Source organism: Ascidiella aspersa, chromosome 1, assembly GCF_963924565.1.
Source record: "Ascidiella aspersa chromosome 1, kaAscAspe10.2, whole genome shotgun sequence".
Taxonomy (NCBI): Eukaryota; Metazoa; Chordata; class Ascidiacea; order Phlebobranchia; family Ascidiidae; genus Ascidiella; species Ascidiella aspersa.
In genome coordinates this window covers 14,014,338-14,042,233 of record NC_139447.1, presented here as the reverse complement: position 1 = coordinate 14,042,233, position 27,896 = coordinate 14,014,338, and the positions used below count along the sequence as shown (strand labels likewise).

General features: G+C 36.2%; 2 protein-coding genes across 2 annotated transcripts; both read left to right on the top strand.

Moving 5' to 3' along the window:
• The first annotated feature begins 3,401 nt into the window (after nt 1–3,401).
• On the top strand, nt 3,402–10,412 carry LOC146167911 (dihydrolipoyllysine-residue acetyltransferase component of pyruvate dehydrogenase complex, mitochondrial-like). The gene is made up of 11 exons (XM_083390913.1): nt 3,402–3,981; nt 5,483–5,651; nt 6,313–6,410; nt 6,630–6,749; nt 6,929–7,120; nt 7,799–7,977; nt 8,188–8,311; nt 8,383–8,485; nt 9,001–9,163; nt 9,276–9,415; nt 9,672–10,412. Exons 1-11 carry the CDS (start codon nt 3,459–3,461, stop codon nt 9,799–9,801), a joined length of 1,941 nt encoding a protein of 646 aa, XP_083247039.1. The 5' UTR covers nt 3,402–3,458; the 3' UTR covers nt 9,802–10,412.
• Nucleotides 10,413–17,402: 6,990 nt separating this feature from the next.
• Nucleotides 17,403–26,190, top strand: LOC146167910 (small ribosomal subunit protein eS19-like). The gene is made up of 5 exons (XM_083388826.1): nt 17,403–17,452; nt 17,572–17,642; nt 20,662–20,831; nt 21,089–21,203; nt 26,040–26,190. The coding sequence occupies exons 2-5, from the start codon at nt 17,572–17,574 to the stop codon at nt 26,146–26,148; spliced, it is 465 nt and encodes a 154-aa protein (XP_083244952.1). The 5' UTR covers nt 17,403–17,452; the 3' UTR covers nt 26,149–26,190.
• The last annotated feature ends 1,706 nt before the right edge of the window (nt 26,191–27,896 follow it).

Genomic DNA, 27,896 nt, shown 5'->3' with positions numbered 1-27,896 from the left:
CTCTTTTGGCGCAGCATTTAGTTTGTCAAGTTCATATTTAAGTTTGGACAATTTTTCGTGCAAGGGGTCTATTTCTGTTTCAGAATTATTCAAAATAGCATTCTTGGGTCTCCCCAATCATTTTTTCCAAATCGTTTTGCTTAGGCCCACTGTTTAGCCTGCGTTTTAGTTCGGCCGAATATCTAATAGTTTCTCCCCGAACCACTGACTTCAAGGCGTTCCATCTAACGTGAGGATCAGTTGCGCCTATATGGTTTTCTGCTTTACAATAAGTGGACACCGTTTTTATGTTTTCCTTGTAACGCTGGTCATTTAGTAATGATGTATTCAATTTCCAGTAGCCTCTGCCGCGTGGTACTTGGAATGTCAGCCCCTATAGTTACCATATTATGGTGGGACATTATATCGGGAAATATGTCTACATTTTCAACGTTTTCGAAGAGAGTTCCGTCAATTAAACAAAATCTAAAAGCGATGCTGTCGCTGGTAGTTTCTGAATTCTTGAGTTTTTTTAAGAAATTTTAATACTAAGTTGCTTTTTTCACCTAACTTAGATTAAATAACTTATGTTTCAAAGACTATTCTCTACTACTAGTTGACACAGCTTATATTGCATCCGAACCGGAACTTTATGAACCGTTTTGGAATAACGGCGGTCGAACCGGAGATGAACGGGAACTTATAAATTGCTCGAAACCGAAACCGGAACTGAACCGGATTCCAAAAACATCCTTGAAACCGAATCAAACCTGAACCGGAAAAGTTAAACGGTTCGACTCCCTGGTGAAAATTCTTCTTTGTTATTTTTCTTTCCAATTTACAATAAATGTGGCCTAGTGCCGGGGAAAACTGAATTTGTTTAGAGCAGTGGTCGGCAACCACCGGTCCGCGGACCGGTGCCGGTCCACGAGGAGTGCGTTACCGGTCCGTAGTAGGGTTGCCAACTTAAAATTACCGGTCCGTAGTAGGGTTGCCAACTTAAAATTTAAATGATTTAAACCCCAAACCGTACGTCGAAACTGGTGTAGGGGGTCGTCTTATTATTTGTTGTTATTTAATGACGTCATAGCAGAAACCTGCAACAGTCCAAACTAAATCAGTTTAACCCTGCACTGGTCTATTTGTGTCGGTGTATGCACGGATGGGACTACAGCCTTGATTGTTAATCTGTCTGATTTGACAGTTCGGATAAAGGAGGTCGCACCACTTATGGTATCCTTCACAGAGAAATCCTGGCTGGCCGAAAATTATCACCTGAGATTCATAGTTTATTCGATGATATGGATAAAATGATCAACCTCTTCAAAGCACATGGACTTAACACCCGACTTTTTCAGCAGATATATGATCACATGGACACAGAGCACAAATGCCTTATTTTGTGCACAAAAGTAAGGTGACTCTCACGAGGAAAAATATTAAACAAAGTGTATGAATTGCGTGAACCACTGCGAAGAATTCAGATCTTGCTGAAAAATTTATTGATAAAAAATGGGTTCTAAAACTTGCCTACTTGTGTGACATATTTAATCTGCTCAGCGAACTATATCTTTCATTTCAGGGGAAAAAAACAAATGTATTCAATTGAATTATTCAAGACAAATGTATTCAATTCAATTATTCAAGTTGGCAGATAAAGAAGTGGGTACATTTAAAGACAAACTTAAATTATGAAAGTAACGCGTTAGCAAAGTGGCATTTGAAATGCTTCAAACTTTAGCCGTCATAATGAAAGAAAACGAACCTGAGCAAGCGTTCTCCGACCTTGAAATCGGTCACTTGCAAGCGTGTGTTGTATTACTATAGAGTTCAAGCGCTAAACACCCTTGACCTGCAAACAAACGGGTCTGTAATCCATTTAAATTCGAAACCGGTTAATATTGCTGGACATTGCAAATGGTGGTTGCCTGAAATGTAGTTTACAACTACTCTACTAATGTTTTGGATGACGGTCTTGGAAAACCCCGACCTTGCCACAAAAGCCTTTAAAACCACATGAACTTACTTATGTGAGTCAGACAGCCATGCGCTGGTCTAGAATCCGGCGCTCTTTCACTTATGTACGTGAAAAGTTATGCAAAAAGCAAAACAAAGTAATACCGCATACCACAACGCATATTGTTTGGGTTAGGGTGCGGGTTAGCGTTTGGGTGAGGGTGGGTCAAGTAATATTATGTTTATTATTAATAATAACTTGACCCACCCTCAACCAAACGCTAACCCGCACCCTAACCCAAACAATATGTGTTGTGGTATGCGGCATTTAAAGAAAATTTTTTTTTTATTAATTTTTACGTACAATAGTGAAAGAGCGCCTAGAATCCTACCACATTATCTTTTTCTAACATTATTTGGATTAGGGTACGTGTTGGGTCGGCGCACTGCTGGAAAGTATGGCAGATCTCGACAAGATCTTGCGGGTGCACGGCCGAAAATATCCGGGTGACCGGGTGCAACTAAGGTAAAAAAAGTGCACCTCGGTTGCACATTCGGATTCTCCAATGCACTCTGTATTGCATACATTGCGCTGTAAACGTATTCCGCACAAGCGTTTTACATATTTGGGCTGCATTTCAGATTTTTTCGGGGTGCACTTTTGAAAGGTTGAAAAAATCTTGTGGGTGCACTTGCCATACTTTCCACAGTGGGGTGGGGGTGGGTCAAGTAATAATACTTCACACACCCTAACCCAAATATTGTGCATTGATTTAATATCTGTGGTAGAATTCTAGACCAGCGTCATATTTTTTATTCCTTGTAATTTCATTGTTGATCACTATTCCAATACTGTAAAAAAGTGTTAGGATTCCAGACCACACACAACACTTGTTGAGTCTGGGTCGATTCAGCCTGGTTTTATACATAGAATTCATACAGCACTATATAGGTTTAAAATAGTCCCTGTTGATGGTAAGTATTGTAACGAACAAGCAATTGATTTCACGCAAGTAATTATGTATATTAAAATATCCATGTGCGCAAGACAAAGAGCTCTGAACTATAGCCCCTAGTAAATTTTCAGTTTATACACAGACACGGCCAGTATATATACCAGATATGTTAAACAAATAGTTAAAATCCAATAGCAAACGACTTCATGACTATAGTAAAATACCTAAAACTGCAACATTTGATGATAAGTGATACAATTCCAAATCTGGTACGCATGCAACCTTCCATTCATGTAGAAATAAGTATTTGACAATTCACACTTAAATTCTTGGTAATAAAATCGTAATTGCTCATTTTAAGAAATGAAATTAACTTAGGATTTTACCCAAAGTATTATCTCTTATTCTACCATCAATAAATTTGAAGTGAGTATAGGAATTGTTGCTGTTTACCAATATGTAAAACATTTTAAAAATATGAAGGTAATATATTTCCATTTCCAGGTGTTTTTGGACTGGTATTTTTATATCTGGCCCTAAATATTTATGAGGTAAGGTACATATAACATGTTAAGTTGTCAAACCTTCCAGAGGATTAACCTGCAATCCCTGAAACTTATCAAAGGAAGCAGGCGATGTTTCACCAAGAGTCCAAGAATTCTAACATCTCTGCTTGTGCATTCAGACCAATCTATTCACAAATTTGTGCAACATGAAAGAAAAAAACACTGTAATGACTTTCTTGCCAATTTATGGTCCAGAAATACAGGAAAATATTTTTTCCATCAAAGTGTAAGATTTTATTCTTTGCCTGCACACAGCACACTTTTGCTTCCAGCGCTTTCACCCACAATGGAACAAGGTAGTATTGTGAGGTGGGAGATAAAAGAAGGAGATGAATTTACTGCTGGGGATCTGCTGGCTGAAATTGAAACCGACAAAGCAACCATGGGATTCGAAGCAGCTGATGATGGCTTTATTGCCAAGATCTTACTTCCAGAGGGCACCAAAGACATTCCCCTTGGAACTCTTCTTGCCATTGTTGTAGAAAATGAAGATGATGTTGCAGCTTTTAAAGACGTCACAGCGGGTAATTTAAATCTTTTTTTTTCTTTTAGGTTTTATAAAAAGTATTTGCAGACTAATTACTTTATTTGTTTTTAACAATACATAATAAGTAGGCTTAGCAGTTGTCCTCAGCATTAGTGAAAAGCATTAGTAGAATTATATTTGTTAATTAAACCACATATCTTCTGCCTGACATTTTAAACAAAGTAAGTGTTGGAGGTAAACTTGGGAATTCAAGAACAAAACACCTTAAAGTTAGCTTATAAATTCTTCCCCAAAATATATTAAAAATATCTTTGGAATTTTTTTTTTGTGGGCAAGAAAAATATCTATTTCCATTCAAACAACACTGTCTTATTGTTGTGAAACGAAAAGAAAAATAAGTTAACCTTAACATGTAAAGATAAACATTAAGCAATTCAAAAAAGGCAGTGTTCGTTTAAAACCATTTTGCCAGAATAGTAATATATACTATAAACATAAACAAACAACAAGATATAAATAACAGGATGTTGCCCAGAAAAACAAACATATAATTTGTACAATGTGACACGATAACATTTACATTTCGGCAAGTGCAAGTGAAATCTTTAAATTCTTCAAGGGAAAAGTAATTTGCTTTGTAAATGCAGTGATGCAGAATACTGGAATAATATTTAAAACAAATTATGTGAAAGTAAAATGCAATAATATTGTCTTAAGGCTTAGCCATAAGGATATTTTGTTGAAGGTCACATATATATATGATTTAAAATTTTAAACAATTGTACATATCCATAAAATTTTAATGCAATAAGTTGCACAATAATTGTAGAACACAGCATTGTATGTTAGAAACTTGTTTTATACCATTTACTTGACTCTTTAACAAAATTTTGGTTTTCATGTCATTCGGAGTTATTCCCTAGACCTGGTGTGAATTTTGACTCAAGAAACATACAAGTTGAACATAAATCCTTCTGGTATGGTATATTAGTAACATAAAGTTTCTTGAGTCATCTTTAGCACTGAGGAAAACCAAGCACTTCAAATTTCAGGGTTACTATTGAATTGAATTTTGCACTTGTCAGTAAGGCACCAATCAGAACTCTACCTGAGGAAATAACCTTTTTTTACTGGACGAGTAAATGCATATAACTTTTCAGTATGTCACTGTGCATTCCAATTGTACTTAACATTGGCGTGGCGAATGCAAATTCTCAACCCTGAATTTCTTACTTAGTTTTGGAAACGACTTGAAAAATGGTCGCAAAAATATGGTAATTCACAATAAAATTACTGTACACAAATACATCTTTTTTTTCTTTTTTGCATATTTTACTATGTTTTATGTTTCTAAACCTGCAGAGTTTTCTTGTTAACGTTTCTAAACCTGTAAACTTTTGTTGCCTTATTAGAGTTTGCAGACCAGCTGCTGCCTTCCAGTTTTAGCTTGTAAAAAATCTCTACTACAGAAAATATGAAAAGTTTAATTATGTAGCAACTAGCAAATAGGTATTTCAGACTGTTATTAATTCCTTTAGATCAACTGAACGCTGAGAGTGGTGGTGCTCCACCTACTTCAACACCTCCCACTCAGATTAGCAACGAACCAGTCTCCCCAACTTCAACTCCACCTACTAACCTTCCCCCTCATGAGAAGGTTGTGCTTCCAGCATTGTCACCAACTATGACAACTGGAAGTATTGTTGCGTAAGTTTTTGAACTTGTTTTATCCCACAAATACATGATTATAAAGAGCACAGGTCTTTTATTAAATATAAATTTTATTTTTTGACAATTTTTTGTGTTTTTTCTGTTTGGTAAAATAAACGCAATATATGGCTCTATGGAGTAATGGTTTCCAACCAGGGTGCCATCTTAACCCTTAAGGGTGGCAAGATATTTGTGTATCTTTGAAAATCCCATATTTACTCTATCGATTATCCGCTTAATGTAACTCTTTGTTTACTAATCACTTTTTTGTAGTAAGTTTGGTGCAATATAATTATTATTCCTTGGATGTGCCGTAAACTATAAAATGTTAGGTACCACGGCTATAGACAAATGGCCTGTGGCCATATTACTGTGTTTAATACATTTTATCAGCAATGAAAACAGCAGGTTTAGATGTACTTTATTTTAAACAAAACCTATGATAAATATCGGATGAATATTGGTCAATCTCAAAACTTGAAAAAGCTTAATTAGTCAACCACCGAGGTTAAGCCTCAACCAAATGTGCTTATTAAAAACTGTTAGTATTATTTTATCAGTGATGTGTAGGTAGTAGTATGTAATAATATTGTTTAAACAAAGTGTGTAATGCCTCGGAGCCTTGTTTTAAAGATTATATATCTTGGTATTTTTTAAGATGGGAAATAAATGAAGGTGACAAGATTGAAGAAGGTGATGCAATTGCCACAATCGAAACCGACAAAGCTTCCATGGCCCTGGAATACCAAGATGAAGGTATCATAGTGTCAAACGACATATTATTATGTTTGGTTCATTTTATCTTATAGTAATTACCTTACAGATTTAAGGTCAGCCAGTTCATTTTGGATCTGATAGATTGTCATTCATTATTTCAAGTTAAATACCTAAATAATTCGAGTTTTTAACCAAGTAAAACATTCATATGGTATGGCATATTTTTGTAATAATAATAATTTACAATTCTACATTTAGGTTATCTTGCTAAAATTCTTCTTCAAGTTGGAGCTAAGGATTTGCCATTAGGAACACCATTGTGTATTATTGTTGAAAATGAGTCTGATATTGCAGCATTTGCGGACTACACAGATTTAGGTATACTTGATCCACTATGTTATGAGTAGTCAACTTTCCAATGTAGCTGTAATTACCAATGTATTGTTTATACATAGTAGCGAACTAATCAAATTTAAACTTGAATGCTATGTAAAATATTCAATGTCACATAGATAATTAGTATAACTGATTACTGTAAACCATAAATATCATAACAGGCAGTTCCCCATCACCTTCAGGAGCTGCTGGTTCAGAAGCACAGCCTCAATCTTCAGCATCAACTCTTGTACAGCCTCCTATCCCCACTCCTGCCTCAACCCCAACTATGCAATCTGGGGACCGGGTTTTTGCAAGTCCGTTGGCTAAAAAGATGGCCGGAGAACAAGGAATAGCTCTTTCACAACTGGCAGGTGCAGCGAATACTTAGACTTTTATGAGCAAAGAACTTTTGACATGGTCGACTCCCTTGACCACAACATGAAAGATTAAACGAAGCGCTCAAATGAATATATTTAAAACTATATATAAAACAGACTGTAATTTCGCCATAGACCCCCAGTACTCTGCTGACCCCAGTTACGGAACAATTGGTTTAATTCAAGAACCATAGACCCGCAACTTTACACACACATGGTGGTTATATTTCAGGGTCATATTGCTTCTATTTCAGGGATCAACACACTTTATTCATAAAGAACAGATATATAGTTGTACAGCCCACAATATTGCAGGCAAATCACATTTCAAATAACTGTAATGTTTGAAGATTGTGGGCAAGATAATAAATTTTACTGAACCTTATTAACTTGTATAAATTATTAAAAAGAAATATAAGTGACCATTTAATAAAACCTGTAATAAACTTCATAAAATTGTTTTTAAGTTTGTTTTTTGTCAAAATTTTATGTTGAATTTCATCCAACAATGTTTTAACTGTATTATGCATACTTTGACTTTGGAAAAGACTTAATATATATATTGAACGGATTGTTTGATTTTGTGTACTATGATGCTTATATAGAATGATGATTAATGCCAAAATATGTGTGTTGTTCAGTTAATAGTATCATTGTTACATTTATGTGAAGGACAAGGATCAGGGCCTGGTGGGCGTATTCGTGCTATAGACCTCAGTAAGGCTTCTTCAATTGCAAAACCAAGTGCTGTAACCCCTGCACCTTCAGCAACGTCCCCTGTAATGCCTACACAACAACCACAAATAGTTGATGGGAAATATTCTGACATTCCCTTGACAAACATAAGAAAGGTTGGTGAAACCCATCAGTTTTAATAGAATTAGCTTTGTAAGGTGGGGAAATCGGTACAATGGGACATTTATTAACAGTCAACATACTGTTTATTTTATTTTTTTAGGCATTAACATCGCTAGCTTGTGTTAGTTACGGATGTCTTTACAAATATCTTATTTAATACCAAAGCAAAGCAATTGTTTAATGATGATAATTATTAATACAAGGTTACTGCCAAACGACTGTTGGAGTCAAAGCAGAACATTCCCCACTATTATTTGGTTGTTGATGTCGAGATGGACAAAATTCTTGCTATGAGGAAGCAGTTCAACTCTGAATTACAAAAAGATGGTAACTACTTCGATTGATGTCATAGTTTATAAAGTGAATATGCTTGTGTAAGGTAATATTTTTTTTTTTAGGATCTAAGATATCTGTGAACGATTTTATCATCAAAGCGGCCGCCCTGTCCTGCCTTAAGGTTCCCGAAGCAAATTCTTCTTGGAGGAACACTTTTATAAGGCGGTATGTCAGTATCAACGACAAATTTCGAAACCAATAAAAGTAATATCTTAAGTTACTTTAAATCATTTATTTACCGTCTATATTAGGAAATTACCTAAAATTTGTAACCTGTTTCTCCACCTTACGAACCGTTCCAGCATCGTCGCTTACTTCTGTAACTCTAAACGCGGCTAAATCAGTATAACAAACAACATTGAGGTTGCTAAACACGTGTTTAAATGCTTAGTGTTGTTTTAATCAAATCAATACTGCTGCTAAAGTCTTATAATGCTGCTGGATTTACGCTTTAGGGTGTATCCCAATTTTGACCGTCGGCAATTTGAAATCAACTAACCTGTGTTTGGCTTAACGTTGCTTACTACTGCGTGCGTGTAAGAATCGCTGACCCTACGCTTCAACAGCAGAGAGCCGTGTATTGTCATTTATTAAAGTTGTCCGTATAACAACTGCAACTGACACGACTGTCAATGTTTCTATAACGTGCATGTGAATTACTTTTGTACCATTTTATTCAGACACACCACTGTAGATATGAGTGTAGCCGTAAGCACTGATGACGGTCTCATCACGCCGATAGTGTTTGATGCACACAACAAGGGCCTGGAGGCCATTGCCAAAGATGTAGTATCCCTGGCCACAAAAGCAAGGGAAGGAAAGCTTCAGCCACAAGAATTTATGGTACATCAACACTAAGGATTCAAAGCAAAATTTTAAGTCGTACAAACAACGACTAGTTAAAAATAGATTATTTGTGAAATTAAAATATCACATACAAAATTTTTTTCGCCAGGGTGGAACTTTTACCATCAGCAACCTCGGCATGTTCGGTATTAAGCAGTTCAGCGCAATTATCAACCCGCCCCAAGCCTGCATTCTGGCCGTTGGTTCGGCGAGGGGGGAACTTGTGCCGGACGAAAGCAACGAACGGGGGTAAGTGATAACCAATATTTGACGCGGACGCTTCAAGCCATTGTTGCGAAAAGTCGTCTTTTAAGTCCAGAAAAATGTCTATTTCAAGTCGTAACTTACAGTACACAAATCTTAATTATGAAAAAACATTAAGAATTTAACTGGTGAAAATTTATATTTACTAGTATTGCCACTGAAAAAACATTTAATTGTAAAAAAATTGAAAATCAAACAATGGGCAAATAATCTGATTTCTTTGTTTTTCGTTTTGCTTAAGATTTCGCGAGGCAAACGTGATCTCAGCTACGTTGAGTTGCGATCACCGTGTAGTGGATGGTGCGGTCGGTGCCAAGTGGCTGCAGTTCTTTAAGAAATACATGGAGGACCCGACCAGGATGCTTCTATAAAACTTGATGTCTTGTTTTGCTACGCCGGAGCTTGAACTCCACCCGAAATTTCAACCTTGAAATTAACTATACACAATTTGCCTATAGTTGTAGTTCATCCTGTTTAATATGTTTTCTAGAATGCCCAACCTAAAAAACTCCCCACCCGCTGTGTTACTCTGTACGCAGCCTTCTTATGTTCTTGCACGTGACATTTGTTTCACCGCGGCACGTTTTATTTTTTTGATTGCGTTATATTGAGATATATTTATTAATATTATAACAAAGTTCAAGTGTCACACTGGCCTTCGTGGTGTTTCCTTATTTTGGTCTGGAGAAAATCGAAATGTTTTCAGTAAAGCACAGATTCCATTTGTCAGTTTCGCGCCGGCCAATGCTAATGGGTCATAAAAGATGAACATTTAACCTTTTTATACACTTTTAACAGGTTTGCACACAATTTTCACCAGTCGAAAGTCATCCTAGCCTAAAATCTTCATAGAGCAGTGATTACCAAACTTTTGTAAAGCACGCCCGGCTTTTGTTCTTCAAATAAGTCCGGCCCCACTATCATAAGAATATATGTTTGGTCTGTGACTACAAAACTATGCCCCACCAACATTTTATCGGTAGCTCGTGCGCTCTACTCCAGAGAACCACTGCTCTAGTCTAGTGTATGATTTTTTAGTTCATTGAATTAACTGACAGCTTATTTTTTCCATACAGCGTACCCACAACGTATTTTTGAATCACTTTAAAATTAATTTTTAGACTGAACATAATATATATATATATTCATATTTTTATTTCCTTTCCAACAGCGACTCGATCTGGTTAAATTTTATCTTGCATATCTGTATTTCCATAAAATTTGTTTTTAAATAATTATATAACGTGCTTTCAAGCCCCTTGTACAATTATAACTCCGGATAATTTTATTTAAAAAGTTATCTAGAGATTGGCAAATCTATACGGGCAGATTATTCCTACTTAAAGAGTCACTTTTATTGTTGAATATGTTTGCGCTTACTCGAGAGGGAAACGTGATCACGCCCTTCCAAGTGACATTCTTCCCCTATTTTAACTAGGTAAATACAAACCTTTTTCGAATCAAAATTAGTCTTTAGTCCCGTGCGCCTAATCGAAAATGAATGTTTAGGCCACTCAAACTATACAAGGGTAAAGCATTTTTCTTTTTTAATGAAACATGTCACGTTTTAACGTTAACTGTGTGACGTCATCCCTGAAATCATACGCTATGCTCCTCCAAAAAACCAGAAGAATCCCCCCATCCATCAACGTCGTAGCCTAATAGGACTTTTAATAAGATTTATATCGTTATAAGAACCAAAGCTGCCAGAATAATACATACACCGCCAGATTTAAACAACTTCTTCTCGCTAAACATTACTACTAACTCCCCCAATAATTCCAACCCTAACCTCAACATTAACCCCTCCGTAATCTCAAAAAGGCAAACAGTCCGCTGCCAAAACAACGACGCCGTTCAAACTGGGGGTGCATACCAAAACCGCCGATGCCCAAACGAAGGCTGTAAATTACGAACCCATACCATTTCCTCATAAATGTAGATGTTATTTAGGGCCATAGGCCATGTAGGTATTTTTCCGATGAGTTTAGGACTTGGTTAAATTTTATTACGTCACTATGTTACAGCTTATTTGGCTTTATTATGTCGTTGGTCTACGCTGGTATTATAAAAAAAAATACATGCACAGACACCACATACTTATTACTTCCCGGTACGCTAAAAAGCATACAATAAATACAGGAAATCACAAAACCTGTTATAAATACGAAAATAGCAAAACCAGACACATTTTTGAAGTATTTACGGTACCAAGAACATGCAATAAACATAAATATTAATACTTGTAAACACCATATTTAAATTAGTCGACCCGAATATTTTGTCCTACACTACTAATAAATATTCACAGTTTTTAGTTTAACGTTAAAAAAGTTGCATTTTCTTTTTTTGACATATTTTACATGAGAACCTGCCGAGGGTTGAAATGGCAAACAAATAAAAATTAACCACCTAATGGAATTATTGGGGTTTACTATGGGTTGGCAAGCCGGGATGCTTACTGTCGTATTCGCGATGCCCAGAACGGATACTTTTCTTGGCCTGGTGGAAACGTTTCATCCCTGAGCACAACGCTGCCGACAATTTTGGTCGAAACGCTGAAAACGCTCTGATCGTGCCGAGCATCGACGAACTCGGAGTTTAGTCGACGAGTCTCGTCGTTGTATTTGTCAGAGAACAACCAAGGATCGCTTTCCTGTACATCCCTTACCATAGTCAGCAAGCGCTGCGAATGCTCACCTTTGCGGATCAGGATGATGCCGGTGATGCGTTGTGCGCTCTCACGGATGCTGGAATTAGCGGCTTCGACTCCGAGCGCCTGAAATACTCGTTCAGTCGTCCATTTGTATTCCTCTCTAAAATCCTCCAGCTTAAAGGCGAGTATGTCGAATGGGGACTCGGACAGCATCGCGACATACTCTCGAAACCTTGGTTCGGCTTGAGCATTCACTTTGCACCCAGCGTCCAGATAAAGCAAAAAGTCACCGGTGTCTATTTCTTCCAGTGCCTTTTCAATGAAGAAAAACTTCCAGACCCAGTATCCGCCGCCGCGAGGTTGTTGCAGTATGTCGTGGTACCTTTCTTGAAAAGTCGTCGGCAAATCGTCAGGTTGAAACGCACGAACGCTGGCGAACCAGCCTGTCTGGTTTGCCTCCTTTGCGATTCTACGTCTGGATTCGGCAAATTTTGCATTGCCGTAAGTGATAAAGTGGATTGACGAAAGCTTTTGACTGGTAGGTTCCACTAATGTAGGCCTATGTCGGTTTGAATCGACCAAATCGTTATATTTGTTTAATTTCCATGTTACAGCAAATATTGCAACGGACAGAAATATTACTTTTAGATAGAAAAATATATGACTTTTTTTAAGTTTGCCATTTATACAAACGCTGTTAACCTACAAGTCCTGATAGGTGAAAAATGCTACAATAATTGCCCTAACATAATTTTTCGGTTATAAAATTATACAATCTTTATTGACGGACTATAACAACAAATCTAAATTAAAAGAGACTATCCTAAACTCTTTTAAACTGTTCATGGCCTGCAACAGCGAAACGGACGTACTTTAAGACAGCGCAATGCGCAACCTTACAATGATTTTAAAAATACGACAGCTTATCCCTAAAAACGAAGGAAATGTTTAGCGTCTTTAACTGTGTTAACATTGTTGTCTACCAATTCAGTCCATAGCGGGTATTGTATTTTCAACAGTTTTTTTTATATGTACGGCTCTATTCAAAATTACAATAACCGCTTTGGTCTGATTAATTATGAGTCAATTCAGCGTGGTCCAACTGCAGGCCGAGTTCAGCTTTTTAGGCCCGCAAACTGATAGTCAGCTTTGGTTCAATCTTGCAATATCACTTCAATGTTTGTTTTTTTAAATTTTTTGGTGTTGAAACTACCGTAACTGAACAAAGGTATACATTCCATAAAAATAATATATATGTCATCGACCAGTGGTCGCGACCCCAAATGGGGTCGCCATAACTCAACATGTTTCTGCTGTTTTGGTACGATTTTTGTATTTTCTTTACAATGACGTCACACAATAAGCGTGAATGAGTGGATAGCAACGATAAGGTTTTTTTTTTCTTCTATACCGAACAATACATAGATGTTTTTAGCTTAAGTAGCTGCTACTGTAGGTTACAAAGATTTTAGCAAATAATTATTTACTTTTTGATTTCGATGCAATTAAAACCTGACTGTTCAATTTTGTGAGTAAACTACGGTACTTGTTTCCGATTTAAGCACATGGTTGTGTTTACCGAAATTCAGCGCAATGTGCATATTGAAAACGAAACATCGTAAATCGCATAGAAGTAAAGCATGACGGTTATCTCATGCAAAGTGAAGGTCGCCTGGTGGGATCAACAGTTTGGATTTTAGGAATAGCCTACTGACATTCTGTAATGCAAAACTGCCTCAGCTAGCTAAATCTGTCGCCAAAAAAACGACGCACTTTTTATAATCCATAAAACACCTTGACTTTTCCACAAAATATTACGTTTGGCTAACTGGAATCAATTCAAGGAAGATCTGTGACCTCTACAAACAAGCAATTTCGTTAGGTTAAAATATAGTCAAAATTTGATAAAATAAAGTCAAAAATCTTTTTCTAGGTTAAAATAAAAATGGCCCTATAGTCATTAATGATTCGTTATAAATAGTTATTTGTTTATGTTTTATATAAGGTCTATTAATCGCTGTGAGGTAACAGTTTTAGTGTCAAATTATTAAGTATAGTTTGCCTACTCAGCGTGTCTTGTCATTTTCTGCATCAAGGGGTGGTGTTTCAAATCAAATACTCTTACTATAGTTTAAGTTCAAAGTTTTCGCCCCACACATATTTCGGCTGGCTAAGCCACTGACCACGGACACAACTCTCTAGCTACGTATTGCAAAACCAGACACCACTTTCAAAAATTGCCAGTTAACTTTATTTTTTGGTTTATATTATGACGGTAAAACTTTTTTTGTAATGTTTTATAACACAGTTTTCTAAAACGTTTTTAGACGAGAAATGTTAAAAGTAGAAGCGTGGATCCTTTTCTTTCGTTTATCGAGGAAAATTACGAGTTACCCTACGTACATGTGGTGCTTTATATGTATCCAATATCATCAGCATTTTTCAGGCGGCCGGGCCGTTTCCTTGCCGATAAATCATTAAGAGTCCGTCAAATGCCGTTGGGCGAGAAACTAACGTATAATGCCAGGTGCAGAGATTTCGCAATTCCCTTAAGGGGCGTTAAGTTGCAAAATAAACATTCCGTAGGAAAACGCATAAAGTACGCTGGAGGGTAACTCAAGGTCATTTTAGAACAATAGTCAGCTAGGTTGGTTATGTAAATTAATAGTAATTCTTAAACCGAAAATCCACAAATCATCTCGACGAATGTAGTAACATTGGCTTGTCTGAGTACAAAACAGAGAAAAAAAAAACTTCAAGATCAAGCTTTGTAATGACTAAATAAGTTAACTTAAATTAATATAACTGATTTGTTAAATTTTGGAGAAACTAAGTGCATTTATTCGTTGATTAATATCTGTATTTGATATTAACGTGGAGAAGTAAAACAAGAAAAAATACACGTAGAAACAAAGCTAAATATTTTTTTATAAGCAGGGGGGCTGCGAGGGTTGAGAGCCTTTCAAAGGGGCCACGAAGCATAAAAGGTTGAGAACCACTGGTCAAACCAATATATTTTCGAACCGCAACATAAACCCCACTTATTTTGTTTGGGTCCGTAACGTGAATTACTGGGAAAACGTCAGCGTTTGTGGATTGTGTCTCTCTGAGGAAGCTGTAGGCGAAAAATACCTCGGCTACATTACACCTTTTCGCGATATTATGTTCTGATCAAACTTATGAACGATATTCGGCTTTAAAAAGAGCAATTATGCCGACATACAAAACTAAGTGCTTCTTGACTACATAATAGATTTGGATTTATAATTTAGTTTTTTGCGCTTTTCTCGTTTTACGAATAATAAATTGTATAAAAAAAATCTTTCTAGGCCTACCTATATAAATGAAAAAGTTTGTCCGCCGGATGATGCCATGTGCTTTCGGTTACAATTTAAGTTACACAGTCATTTACACTATAGGGCTACCATATTTTCAGCATCCAAAAAGAGGTCATTTTTTGCCGACAAGTAAAACAAAAGTAGAATTGTTACGTTTGAGTTTGATGATGTTTAACATTTCCTTGGTAGTTACAGGTAGCATTAAGGGTATATAGGCCCAAGGCTGTTTACTTGGGAAGGGCCTAATTTACTAGAGAAGGGCGTAATTACCTTAACTTCCATAAGCCTAAAGCCCTAGACCTGTTTTAAAAAAACACTTTAACTTAGTGGTTTTCAACGTCCGGTCCCCGTCAACTTTCCTGCCGGTCCGTCAAATATATTACCATTTTATATCTCAATTGCAAAACGCTTGACTTTATTAGTTTATCGGCTAAAACTCGTTTCAGTCTTAAACTTTAACACCAGTTTTATGTGAAAAACTTAATAGAACCACGTATAACACGTATGATATCAAAAAGACAGCAGCAAATCGCTCATTAAATTGAAGTTTTAATTATTTGCTTTGAAGTTGCATACTTTTGTCTTAATTACATTTTGGGTGAATTTTGATTTTTGAAGGTCTACCCGGTCCGAAAACTTGTTTTGAAATTTTACCTGACCGTAAGACAAAAAGGTTGAGAACCACTGCTCTAACTAACCTGGCAACTAATACACAAATACGATAATTCAATCTTAATGCAGCAGTGTGCCACGTCGCCAAACCTAGTTCGCAGAAATTGCTTATTAATCGTGACAATAGACGCCAGACACGCAGCAACTGTATTGAATTCCGACTATTGAATAATAATAAAACTAACTGAGGGCCGAATTTTTACAGGGCTCAAAGATATAGCCTTATTAGCCTAATGGTTAATCCGGCCCTGGTTACAGTCAAAAGTTACAAAAACAAAGAAAAGCAAAATTCACAAAAACAGACACAAAAAAAACAAATTAAATTTATTTTTCAGATTCATGAATACTTTGCGGTTCCCTTTTCTATTGCTAAAAAGGAATGATGATCTTCAGCGAGATCGTGAAATTGTTTATACACGAAACATCATTGAAATTATATAGGGGCCTATCAACCGTTAAGATGCTCGAAACTGATAAAACTAATAGACTGTCTCTTTCTTTGCACCATTTTAGCTGCATCAAAAAAAAATACGTTCAATATTTGCATTATAGGCCATAACGCTCAAGTAAAATTACGCGATTTTTAACAGTTTTTTCTGGCGCAATATTTGTAACTATGTTTGCAATAACAATCAAGAAGATAGGGCTGGTAGGGCAATTTGTTGGAAAAATCTTTTTTAAACCAGCAACTCAGCATGTCTCATGGGAATCATGGCTGCAGTATTTTTTGGGAAATAAATGCAACGTCTCGCCTAAAAGTCTTGTTAAAAGTCTTGCTAACTCGAAATGCAGAAAAGAGGACATTTGTGCATTTGTGTGCGTCCTCGGCGGTGCGTCCATCCCTCGACCATTCTCTTTCCTTCAGAAAAGAGGACAAATCCTCCGTAAAGAGGACATATATGTTAGGCCTAATTTACACTTACAAGGAAATGGTACACCATAATACGCGATGGTGATCAACAATCGACTGCTTAATTGCTACATAGATTTTTAACCACGCAAAATCGGGGAATTGCACGAATGCATGCAATATATCGCGCTTATTGCAAGGATAATATGTCGCGCTCTTTGAAAAAGGTTTTAACCTGGGCAACGCCGGGTATTTCGTGTAGTAAAATATAAACAAATAAAAAATGTAGCAACAATTTGATGATTTTTTATTTAAAACATGTATACAAGAGCCTGGGCTAGACACGTTTAAGCGTTACATAAAAAATGTTAACAATTGACTTAATATGGTAAGTTAAGGCTTTTTGTCAAATAAGATATTTAGCTTCTATAATTTCTATGAATTAGGCGACTCCAGAGATCCGGATAGAGAAAAAAATTCTTTTCCCGTCAAGACACGCCGTGAAGGTACGTTTATAAAGCTCTCTTATATTGATACTTTTTTATATAAATATTATATAATTATACTGATGTTCATCAATTAACTATTTCAAAAATATATCTCACCATATTTTGGTATTTTTCAGATGGTTCGCGTGACTGTTAAAGACGTTAGTCAGCAAGACTTTGTTGTAGCCTTGGCTGCTCACTTTAAGAAGTAAGTCTTTACAAAGTATTTGAATTTTATGCTTTTTATCTGTTATTCAATAGTTAAAGTTCAATAATTAATATATTTCAGCATAAAAAAATACTAGGCCTTTGCAACAACCTCTTTATTTTGTTATGTTGTGCAATGTTTAATTTGTTTAAATATTACTGTTTGCATTTCCAAAACTCGAGTTTTGTGAATAGTGTAGGTCAGATAGCAGGACTGGGAGACCAAAGCTTCTGAGCCAAGCATTTTGCCGAAGCTTTTTGTATTTTTTTTTCGGGCTCGAGCCATTAATTTATTTTTATGAAGCTTGGCGGTTTTCATACAGTCAGAGCAATTTTTAAATTTTGTCAGCTGATGCTATGAAATTTTTTATCTGCTTTAGCTTTAAACAATCTAAAAAACAAACCTAGTTTAGCCTTTTTATATAGTAACATGTTCCACTGTGTCACAACTGCATTCCATAATTTGAGGCTGATTGTATATAATTTCATAATTAAATACAACTCTGAAAATGCGTTTTTTTTTTCACTGAACGTGTCACTGGCATATTTTAGGACTAGTGTTTAATGCCAAAGATCTTTGGCAGAATGGTACTGGAATGCAATCAGAACTGTGTGACTCTAACCTCGGCAAACAATTTCTATTCATTGAATTATAAATGTTGTTATTTTTAATATTTATAAAAAATTTAACTAATTTTTTCCGTGCTTAATCTGGCTGTAAGCTGCATATTTGCACACAAGTTCACCCCAAAACAGCTATATATCTTTCTAACAGTGATTTCCCAGGTTGTACTTAAGCATCCTCCTTATGTATTTGTTAATGTCACAAAACTAAAATTTTGTGTCTTTTGCAAAACCTTTCCTTAACTAAATTACTCATTAATAGCCTTATTCAACTTTGCGAAAAGTATACAATAAAAATGCAATGTGATGTAAATAATAAGTTTTTGTTTTTCCTTGCAAAGAAGAAAATGTTTATACTTGAAAACTGTTTTGATTGTGATCTCGGCTTATGACCTGCCCTAATATGAACTTACACGCAAATTTACCCCACTCACATTTTCTACAAAGTTTTTTTTAATTTAATTGACAAGAAATGGTCTTATTTTTTGATCATTTTGTTTATACCAGGGGTTCCCAGCCTTTTTTTGACCTTGTACCACTTGGATGTTCTGTACTGTAACACATACCACTTCTTGCAGAACATCTATTTTGATTGAATCATATTTTCATCTATTTATAGCTTACAACTAGCATTGTTCAATGCTATTTGTAGATTAAGATATAAATCAGTAGATGATATCTATTAATGGCAACTATATATTTGACATAATTAATGCCCACTGTCCCTTAGCGCTGTAGGGCTTAAGTAACGGTGCTCATTGATGACAATATACATGACCTGTATTATAAAGATCGTAATAGTACGAAACAACAGGGATAGTTACATAACAATGAATAGGCTTCAGGAATTTTTTTTTGTAAAAAAACAAACAAAATATAAAAGTTCGTGAGTCCAGGTTTTTGTTAAAAATGGAAGCTACTCTTGTTTTTTACCACCTGAAAGCCTTAGTGTGCTATAGGTTGGGCACCCCTGGTTTATACCATATAAAAGTGTACATAATGAAATAAATAAGATGTTGTCCTACAACCTTTTTTGTTGTATAAATCAGGGTGGTGTAAGGTTGACAGCATCGCGGGCCACAATATTTGTTACATACTCTTGGCGGGCCACATAAAGCAGGCTACATTTTTGTTTGCTCTGTGTATAAATAGTTTAACGATTTCGGCGCAAAGCATCGTCAAAATGTAACGTTGAAGGACATAAAAGTTCCACAAACTTGCTACTATCATTGAACTTTTGCGCAAATGGAATCGAGTGACAACGAGACTGGCAAAAGGGTGTATGCGAAGCGTTTATAAGCGTAGAATTTTTTCAACTAGATTAATTTGGCTCAAATTGCATCACGGAGAGCGTCAGCCTTTAGTCATAGTGAAAACCCTTTAAAACAGTGTTTCGCGACCTTTTTTGGCCTGCGACACACTACGGAAATTTTATATAGTTTGCGATACCCTTGCTTGTATTCTTGCTGAGTGGTTAATTGTAACGTTACAATAAACGAGATTGCAACAGAACCTTTGCAACAAGGTTGACAAAACCCATTTTTGGAATTTTATCGTACATAAAAATTTGTTTTAAGTAGCTCACTAATAGAGCAAAAATTTAAATCCTAAAGAATTTGAAATATCTTGGCACACATAAGCCTCAAAAATGGCTCCTTATAGAGTGCCAGGGCAGCCCACTGCTGTAAAACAATACTTTCCAGAAGCGCGGCATATTTTATCGGTCATTTACTTTAAAGTGGCAGAAATATTAGTTTATATTGGGCTGTATTTTTATGTTATGCTTATATTAAAGACTGAAAATAAAAAGCAAATATAACTTATAGGTTCGCAAAATAGCCATTTTAAAAATTCCCATATAGGACGTAGTGCGACTTTCAAACCGGTCTAATACATCACAAAAAATAGGCGTTCATTGTCACCCCCTAGATTCGAACTTGATAAGTGATAGTAATCTGGTTTATTTAATAATGTAACCGGAAAAATGTAATCATAACCAAACAGTTGCAGTATGCTTGCTGGTCATTGGTCACTTATATTTCTTTGATTAAACCCTCAACTACACGCATTACAATAATTCAACAGTGCTTCGCGGGCCATGAACAATGATGTTGCGGGGCCACATGGGGACGCGGGCCTCGGTTTGGACCACCCTGGTATAAATAATGCCATGTTGGGCAATAAAATCCTAACAAGTTATCCTACAATTGTTTTTTTGTATGAAAATGCTTTTTTTATACTTGTTTTACAATTGTTATCTAAAACTTGTTACCAAGACTGATGCACTTGAACCTAATGACTTTTTCAACTTACATCAATACTATTGCATTTCAAATTGTGTAAAGGAAACAGCATTTTTACACTGGTATTTTAGAAGTAGTTGTTAATTTGTTAAGGTCTGGAAAACTAAGAGTCCCAGAATGGGTTGATTTGGTGAAGACTGCAAAATTCAAGGAGTTGTCCCCTTACAATCAGGACTGGTTCTACATTAGATGCGCTTCCATCATCCGTCACTTGTACATGAGAGGTGGTGTTGGAGTAAAATCTTTCCAAAAAATTTATGGCGGTATGTTGGATCTTGTATAATGTTTGTCACTATTAGCTCTGTAGCCTAGGACTGCCAATTTCAGAAAGTCAATAATCAATAAAATAAGTGTTTGCTATAAATGCTTACCTGTCTATGTATTATTTTGCAATCTTGTATAAGAATAGCGAATTCTATAGATAATTAAGTCCTGCTAAACTGTTATATATATGAAATATTCATCTGGTAGTTTTTATTTTTAATGAATTATAACTGTTGTTTGTTTCTTGTACATTCAGGCCGAAAGAGCAGAGGAACAAAACCATCACATTTCTGCCGTGGCTCCTCTTCCATTGCAAGAAAGGCTCTCCAGTCTTTGGAAGCCATAAAACTTGTCACCAAGGACGAAATGGGGTAAGATTTGTCATATTTATCATTTGCCCCTTAAAAATATTTTCTGTGTGTAATAATCATTTTTTTTGCACCTTTAGAACAGTTTGTTGGAGTGATACACCCAGTGTTAGGATTTCAGTATTTTGTTGTCTAAAAAAAAATCTGTTTTAAACATCAAAATTAAACGAGCTATTCTCCACTGCACATATTATAACTAGGGCGATTATTTTTTGACTTAATAATTTTGTCAAAATTTGCATGTTAAGTCAAAATTTGTCAAAATTATTTCAAATCGATTAAAATTACATATAAATCGAAAATATATATATATTCAGTGCAGTAAGTCACTTACTGCACTGATGATGGCAAAATAAATTGCCGAAACGTTTGCTAATAAAAGAATGAATCTTTTATCTATTATTTGGGCCACTCTCTTTCTACTGAATATATATATTCAGCTTTTTGAAAATGTCTATGAAAAAATTAGTTTTTAATTAAATTTAATGACATTTAAGTCTATTAAATCTTCAAAGTAATATATGATGAACACGAGCCAGCAGAATTAACCATGCAGGCCTGGTTTATCGCATTAAGTTCACCTCGAACTTCGCTTTGGCTTTATACAGTTGTGTATCTCTGATTTTGAGCAATGTATTGCAAAATATTTCCTGTATTTTTTCGCTTTTGATGCAGTTATTTATCCCATTTCCTATTCCAATAATATACTAGAGTTTTGTTATTAATTATTTTTACGTTGTATTTCAACTATTTACACCAGTATGGCAGAAAGCTGGCGACTATTTCGGCCGAAGAATCAGACAGAAAACCAAAGAAATTGACCCAAAAATATAAAAAAAAATTTTTTTTGAAAAATCTATTTCCCAAGCAAACATGTGCTTGTTCTACACATGTATGCAATCCAATATTTTTTTTAAATGTTGAATATGTAGGATCGTTATGCACTAAAATTGGCAGGAAATAATTTTTTTGTACCATTCTAAAAAAAATACAAAGCACATTGTTTAGCAGGGAAAAGCCAGTGTTCAGCATATAGGTTGTTTATTAGTTTAAAAAGTACTAAATTTCGATAGAACGGTTGTGTATTTGCAGTTATACTTTGATTTGGCAAGTAGTTCTTTAGAGTTAAAAAAGCAATCCTGATAGTCACCATTCTTGTTATATAGACAGTTATGACATTCGCATGGGCATAACGAGGATGTACTAGGCCATGCTGTTCTATCTAAGGCTTAAACTATACTTTTGGCTGTTTTAAATTATGTTTATTTTAATTATGTAAAAGCAAAAAAAAAATCGCACTTTGCACAAACTTCGCCCTCGTTTAGCTATGGCTGAGTCTCTGAAGCATATCTATTCAGCGAACAGATATTATGCATACTATGGCATGATGCACTTCACTGTGTATGCAGGGTCGGCCTTGAATTATAATTTACACTCTCCAGCCAGGCCATAGCCTCCCTATCAGCACTCGCCTACAAACATCCGGTGACCAAAAGGTGGCGATATAGAGCTACTTATTTTATAACAACCAGTTTTAAGGCTGCCCAATGGACATTTCAATTCGTTGAACGTCTCATCCAGGTGGGCATAGTCTGCCAGGCTTCTGCTAACAGGCATTTGTGGCCCAGATCTTTTTTGCACCATAAAGTTAAATGTTATCCACCTGAGGAACGTGTAAACTTTATCACGGTAAGACAAAAAACAATTAAATAACCATCGAGCAATAGTTATCTAAGAGTTATATTTAAATATTTAACAAGGCTATTTTTACGAAAAACAGTTGTGTTAGAGTTGCAACATAGGCGCATAAATTGTTGTGACATTAAGAAGTACACAAAGAGATGCGAAAACACAACATGCGGGTGCTTGTGTCTGCTTTTCCTTTTTGTCATCGTGTTAAATACACTAGTGGTTCTCAAGCGAAGTTATGCGATAATGTACAGCTCTTGAAGCACGAGAAATTTTTGTTTGATCACGTACTTAAAATCGACAAAAATATATAAATGGGGAGCATGACCTTGTGCCCCGAAGTATTAGCTCTGTCAGTAAAAGTTGAACAAAAACAGCAAACATAACATTTCTACGTATGATCGAATTCCCGAGTAGTTTTTAAAATAGGAAAACACTTCAACCCGTAGTACTGCCTCTTTTCCCCACTAAACAACTCGTACCAACGTTTCTCAGAATGATACAACAAAGTAAATTCTCCCCAATGTATTTTGCCAGTTTAAGATTATGCACTCCAGGCGAGTGTTGATGGACATTCACTCCTTCGATTGGCGAGTGCGTTTTAAAAAATCTGGTTGTTGTTATCACACCTACTAGATTTGTTGACAAATTATATTAACGCCAAGGACTGAAGGCCAATATTGCCTAATTCGCGATACACCCGCAACGAATTAAACAACCGCTTTAAACGTGGTACAAAGTTCTCGGCATTCAATGACCCGGTAAATTAGGTCGGTAATAATTAATCTAACCAAGTCCGCATCAGGAGTATTTTAAGCATAAAAGCGCCATAAGTAGTTTTTGCACTCTAGCTTATATTTAAATTTAGGACAAGCGTTTAATACCTCACAGGTATCTAAGTTACATATTTAGGTCAGCGTCAACATCGTTTTTCCTTTAAGACCGTTTTTTTTTTCGGTTTGTAAGTATGTTTTCAATGCTTCTTGGTACGGTTTTGCAGGCATAAGGGGAGGTTTTGTGAACGTACGTTAGCCCGTTTTGAGGAAATGCATTTGGCCAAATGGTGCCATGCCTATCATGTCATTTGTACTTTCAACTTGAAAGTTGTCCAACCTGATCAATTACAAATGCATTCTTTGCGCTCAAAATATCGCAAGGTATAACGCTTTGCAATAACAAGACCAGTTGATCTTTCTACAGTGAGACGCACCTTTAAAGATAGACGTGTTGTTGGCTTTTTTGCCCTTTCAATTTATTTTATTTTTAAAAGTTGATATAAGCTGATATATGCTAAATAATAAAAAAATAATAAGCAATATGGAACATAGGGATGTCTTCACCAAATCACGTTTGTGGTAGATCTCTGTCGATAGTTGCTCAGCTTTTGTGCCATTTTCGGAATCTGTAGGCAACACTCCTGCCTTAAAATTGTTATCCTTCAAAACAACAACTACCAATCACCTTAATGGCATGTTTGTCAGCGCCCTGAATTTCCTGCGACCTTAGCAGAGCGATTTTTGTCCCGATTGTAGAAAGACCAAAACGCATAGGTCAATGTTCGCCTTTCCTTGTCACGTCAAATATTGAAAGGTTTTGAAATGCTTCGCATCACTTCCCCTAACACGTTCTCAGAAAGACTCTCGTACACAGCAACCAGTATACACTTCACTTCCGCACGCTTCGACCAACAAAACGTTTAGTTCACCAAACAAAACGTATTTTTGTGATAGTTTCTCGAAACATCCCTTTACCGAGCGTATCTACGTAAACAGGACACTGCTTTGTTAATACCTGGTAGATTATAATGCAATTCAGGAGAAATTTAAAGACACAAGCACCTTGACTTCCACCGTGACGTTAGCGCATCATAAACGCGTTTGTAGGCTTTTAAGTTTTGGCTTGCATAAACCTGTAAGTCGGTGCAGATCTATTGTTTTTAAAGAAACTGTACCACACGTTGCCTTTAAACAAGATGATATTGTAGTAAACTACTTCAAGTTATTTTTATCTAATAATAACATAGACGCGGCATACGTTTGTTGGTTGTTTTCGTAAAAGGGATTTCCTAGACGCCTAATGTTTATGACATACATTCCGATGAAACCCTGTCCGAGTTTCGCGCCCGTGCCACATCTTTGAATATTGTATTTTAAAAACGTTTGTTTAATTTTTATAGTTGGTTAGAAGTTTAAAACATATGCTTAAATGACTATCAAAAAAAGTTATAATTGACATTTCCAGATGTCTATCAAGTAGGGCAGGGGCGTGCAACCTGCGGCCCGCGAGCCAAATGCGGGCCGCTGAACCAAAATATGTGGCCCGCGGTGTGCTTTGGTTTTTGGCCCGCACAACTAAGCGAGTTATTTTTTAATAGCTTCATGTTATCATATACCGTAGTTGTTGGCCGCATGATAGCCGTACATTCTTTGCAATTTATTTTAACAATTGGTGTGGCATATAATGTTTTAAATTGGCTCAGCTTGGAAAGACCAAGCACGTGTCAAATGTGGTCTTGTGAGCCTGTAAAACTATATTTTTTGCCAACTTAATAACTATGTCAACGCAAATTTTTCGCGCTGCGCGCGGATATTTTTTTTATATAATGTTTTATATTATAGCCTGAATGCGCTCCACTGTTTTCGTGGTGGGCCTTTTAAGTAGCTCTGAAAAGACTACTTTGGGCCGCAACAAAAAGTTTGTCGACCACTGCACTAACAGGTAGTCGACGAGATATATGCATGTGGCCCGTGGTCTAATCCGAATACACATATTTGGCCCGGCAGTATGAAAGGTTGCACGCCCCTGAAGTAGGGCATCATTCACCTTTTATTTTGCAATATCAAAATTATATTAAAACTTATCACGTGTCAGAAATAATTGGTAATTGTGCTAGAATTCAGCTATATTAAACAGTATAGGTAGGAATTTTGCATTTTGTTCATTAAATTTCAACTGGTCAATTTTTTTTATTTTATGTCATAGTACTGAATAAAACTAGGTTTTAGCCCGCTTTAGAAAACGTGGTACGTTCGAACCGTTCGTGTTACAGTTCACTTTTCATTATGTTCTTAAAGTTTAAAATTGTTACACCAACCAACGATGACCGACGCAGTAGGCAGCAATTCACAGTGACCTCTTATGTCTTTGCAGTGGCCGAAGAATCACCAAGGACGGACAACGTGATCTCGATCGCATCGCCTGCCAGGTGGCAGAACGATCTGCCAAAGCCAAGCTGCAGGAGGCCCAGATTCAGGCATGAAACCGACCTTGTTGTTTCTAAATAAAAAAACAGACCGCGATACTTGTGTGTGAGGTTGCCGTTGCTTCCCTTGTTTTTTGTTATTTTATAAGAATACGCAGTCGTCAGGAAGCACTCTAGTATCCCGCCGAGGTGGTTTTGCGGGTTGAAGCGTTTGGACGCATGCGGCAGGAAGCTTGTGACCACATTTATTGCTGCACGAATTGTAGCGAGCGAGTGGATTGCTTGTCGACATGTGTGACAAACGGGTGCCCGTAAACTTTGACCACTACCGTCGTTTGAGCGAGCAGCTAGGTGATTGCTAATTTTAGACAACTGCTTTTCGCGCCGTGACGCAGAATGTGGGAGCTCTGACGTACGAAGTTGGGTCTGTTTTAGAACTTGGGCCATGCATGCATGCATGTTAGCTCGTTTTGACAAATTCTAACATATCCTAGAGCGCGAAACAACTAGGCTGATCGTAAGACCTTTTGGAACTTGATTTGAATGATGTTGACATTTAACTGGGTGCAGAAAATGCTTTGTCAAATAATTGAATGCTGAAGTTCCCAGACTTTATCCCTTTGCTTTAAGTAATTTAAATAAATAGTCCCACGTAAAGCCAACCTTCGTTAGGTTGGACATCAAACGACGGATATTCAATCTATGCTTCAAAAATCTTAAAGATATTTTATGACTGGCACATTTGACGTGGCCGCCATGTCGGTGACAAAGTCATCGACACCCTTAATCCACCACAGACAGGAAATTTTGACATGTGTATTGCGGGCGTACCGAGGTCCTGTCAACCGCATCGACATGTGATGTCGTGTTCCGGAATTATTTCTGAAAAAACAATTAGGATACTTTCAATCAAGATAGATCTAAAAGAGTCCTTTTTAACAACTCTTAACTGCCAATCCTAGTTTTTCAATATTGTTTACGATTAGGTTAGACATTTTAATGTCGTTATGCGCTAAATCGGAGGCAAATTATTCCATTTCCTATTCAAACTCTGCAGTTATAGAATGCTTGTAAATATTTCTAATGCATGACATGTACATTCGAAATCATTAATACGAACAACTACAGCAAATGATTAGGATTTTGTGATAGAAACAAACCAATGAATAAATTAGTAATTAAATACATGTTTTTCAAAAGCGTCGCAAAAGTTTGAGAACCACAGCCTTTAGCGTTGGCATTTTCGCTATAGTCGATCTTTTGGTAAAACGGTACACTTTTAACAAAACAAATTTTAGTTTAATGCTGGAGAATTCTTACGTCTCAGAGTAACGTTACCACTAAGCAATATGTTTGTACCAAATAGGCGCAATAGATTTGTACAGGACGAAAATTGTTGCGTGTCTTCTCCGTGGCATTACGATGTAAATAATGGTTGCTAGCAGAAGTCCTAAAATACTTTTGATTCGATATTATTTTTTGGGTAAAAAGTATAATAGGCTGCGATATTTAGTTTAGAGTAAAATATGCTGCACAAATTTAAAAATAAAAAATAAATATATTTAATAACTGAGCAAGGTTCGGTGCTGTTGGATAATTAGGAACGAGTTTTGTTAAAATGGTTGTACTCTAAAAGAGAGTTCTATAACAATCACCAAACGTTTCACGTAAAAGCCGAATTGTTTGTAATTAGATGTATGGGGAATGCAAAAGAGGCCTCGTATGTGTGAGTGAGCAAATACGGTGACCCACCAAACAGTGTTGTCAGTAAAGCTACAAGCTTTTACAAATTGAGATCTTAAAAC